The sequence below is a fragment of the Monopterus albus genome, unplaced genomic scaffold (genome assembly GCF_001952655.1).
Source record: "Monopterus albus unplaced genomic scaffold, M_albus_1.0 scaffold143.1, whole genome shotgun sequence".
Lineage (NCBI taxonomy): Eukaryota > Metazoa > Chordata > Actinopteri > Synbranchiformes > Synbranchidae > Monopterus > Monopterus albus.
Genome location: NW_018128023.1, coordinates 592419 through 594968, shown reverse-complemented (window position 1 = coordinate 594968; position 2550 = coordinate 592419). Strand labels below are relative to the sequence as shown.

At 42.0% G+C, this 2550-nt stretch overlaps 1 protein-coding gene across 1 annotated transcript in view; it reads left to right on the top strand.

Moving 5' to 3' along the window:
• The first annotated feature begins 394 nt into the window (after positions 1-394).
• slc25a13 (solute carrier family 25 member 13) overlaps positions 395-2550 on the top strand; it is a 37350-nt gene continuing 35194 nt past the window's right edge. Inside the window, exon 1 of the mRNA XM_020614231.1 lies at positions 395-532. Within this exon, the coding sequence (XP_020469887.1) occupies positions 395-532 (138 nt within the window). The remainder of the gene's footprint in view (positions 533-2550) is intronic.

Here is a 2550-nt window from a genome sequence, read left to right as displayed (position 1 = left end):
TAGCTGCCTTGCCTGTGTGTGCACGTCAGTCTGTGTGTGTTTGTATGTTTCTCCCTCAAGTGGGTTTAATGGGGATTTGGGGAGGGAGGGTGTGAAAAGCCCAAGCGACGCCTCACAGTAGGCAAGCCACTGCTGGGAGAGGAGACAAGGCTGAAGACTGGCCAAGAGCCGGCTCCCCGTAACCGAGAGGGGGATACAGTACCAGGGGGCCCATCAACGCACATGCAGTGGTTTTTGTCATATGTGTTTATGTGTGCAAGTTAATGTGATTTTAATTTGTGAAGGCAACTTGAGGGGGTGTATGACACATATATGTGTACCATAAAAAACATTGACTATATGATCTAACCCCTAGGCTTCCCTTTGTCCTCTCTCCTTTCACTTCCACAAGGAGATGCAGCTGAAACTTGCATGGCAAGTGTTTATCCAGCGGGACCAAGGCCACTGTGGCTCCTCCTCAGCCCTGGACTTCAGGGGCATCACCATCTGGCCGGACACACTCCCAGCCTTCGTTGAAGAATGCCTCGTGGTGGTGGGGTTTATTTTGTTTGTTTGTTTGGCTCTGCAGTTTACTCATCTATTTGTTTTGTTGTCATCCACAGAGCCAAAGTTAGGGCGGTAAAAAATAGTGACTTGGGTCACTGCTGTGCACCTGGGAGATATTTTGTGTTTATGTGCTAGGAAAATGTTGCACAAATTGGATGTATTCTGTTCATCAGAACCAAAGTGATCAATGAAGTCACTGTATCATAATAATTTCACATACTAGCTGTAGTTTTCCTTGGCCATGATAAAGGTAAATGTACATCTGTATTCATCACTAGTGATGCTGTGCTGCATTTAAGTGTGCATATATTTAACAAAAGGTAAGATGATGCACACTCAGGAATACCAGAAATGAACAATGCTGTATGAGGAGTGCCTCTGAAATCATAGTAAAGAGGTAAATGCAGAACTGTTTTCTTGCATTTTAACTACTTTTGTCTTTCTGTTCCCTGTGTTTGCTTCTTTCTCTCTCATTCCCACAGCCAAACATTGTGGCTTTCTCTCCCCCTCCAGCTGTCCACCTCTTGTTTCTTCTTCCTCTTTACCTTTTCTGTCACCTGCCTTTTCTTCCTTCCCTTCATTTTTTTCCTCACTCTCCTTCTCTCAGCTTCCCCCGTTTCTCTCCTTCCCTCCCCCTTCCCTCATGTCTCTGTCTCTCTCCCAACATGTCATTAAGTCTAACCTCTCTGGCAGTGTCAAAGCCAAGCAGGCCAGCTGAATGAGAAGAGAGACAGAGATAGATGGAGACTGGAGCTTTACAGTCCATCATTTTTGCTTGTGTTTGTGTGCGAGCAGCTGTGCATGTATACTCTATTAGTTTAAAATTTTGAGATGTTTGTCTTTTTTGTGTCTTGGCTTTTCTTTATGTATTACTGGTTTTGTTCATAAACACCTTGTTGACTCATTTTTTCTGCTGTGTTTATCTCACTGACAAGATATCTTGGTGTGCTCTTAGTAAACTCTCTCATAACACACACTCATGCACGCGTGCACACATATATAAAAAAAACCCATAAACACTGCAGACACATTACAGGAGGTATTATAGCACAAAACAAACAGTGAAACAACAACCTTTAATTCACTCACCAAACATGGTTAATAATCTTCTCCTTCAAATATTGTTTTCCTCTCCCCCTCTGTGAAAGACTCGGATGGATATTGTGGGAAGATCCATGCCTGTAGACTCATAGATGTGAATAAATACAAAAGTGTGTCTCTGTTTAGGGCAGTTTCACCCAAAGCCAGAGTTTCTCTCCCTTGTAAACACAAAAAGCTGCAAGCAACCTCACTTCATGTGTCTGTAAAGCAAACAGTGCCATCTAGTGAAAGGAAGCTCTAAATTTTATGGTGAGAACAGCAAAGCCTCAAGGCTCATCTGATGCTCTTACATGAACTACCCAAAACAGGCAACAACATCCAGGGACTGTACTTAAAACACATTACTAAACAGACAGTATTTAGAGCTGAGAGTCTGAGATCCTGATTTGATAAAGATGGTTTCCTGGTTCACATAAAAGAGTTTGTGGGCAGCCTGGAATGTCCACAAGAGCACATCTATTTTTAATCTGTTACCTATTTTCTATTTTGTGTTCTTTTACAACTTCTTGCACTTAGCAAAGGACGTTACATATATACATAAACTCCTTGAGAGCATTCATTGTCTGATGGAAGAAGTAATGATAGAAACAGGTTTGCTTCAGTGGCAGAGAGGAGCATTTCTGGTTAACCGCCAGTATTTGTCAGGATCACCTCTTGACATGATGTTTTAGCATTTCTTTCATCAGAGTCTGTTTTATTGACCAGTTGTGTCAGACACATGAGGAATCTGACTCAGGTACATCGGCTCTCAATGTGTATGTATATATCCCCATTCAAGGGGCACGTAAACAATAAACCATCATAAGGCTGTGTAGTATAACAAAATAAGCAGTATTAACAAGCAACAAACAGTGCAAACAATGCAAAATAAGCAGTATAAACAGGCAGTAAACAATGCAGACA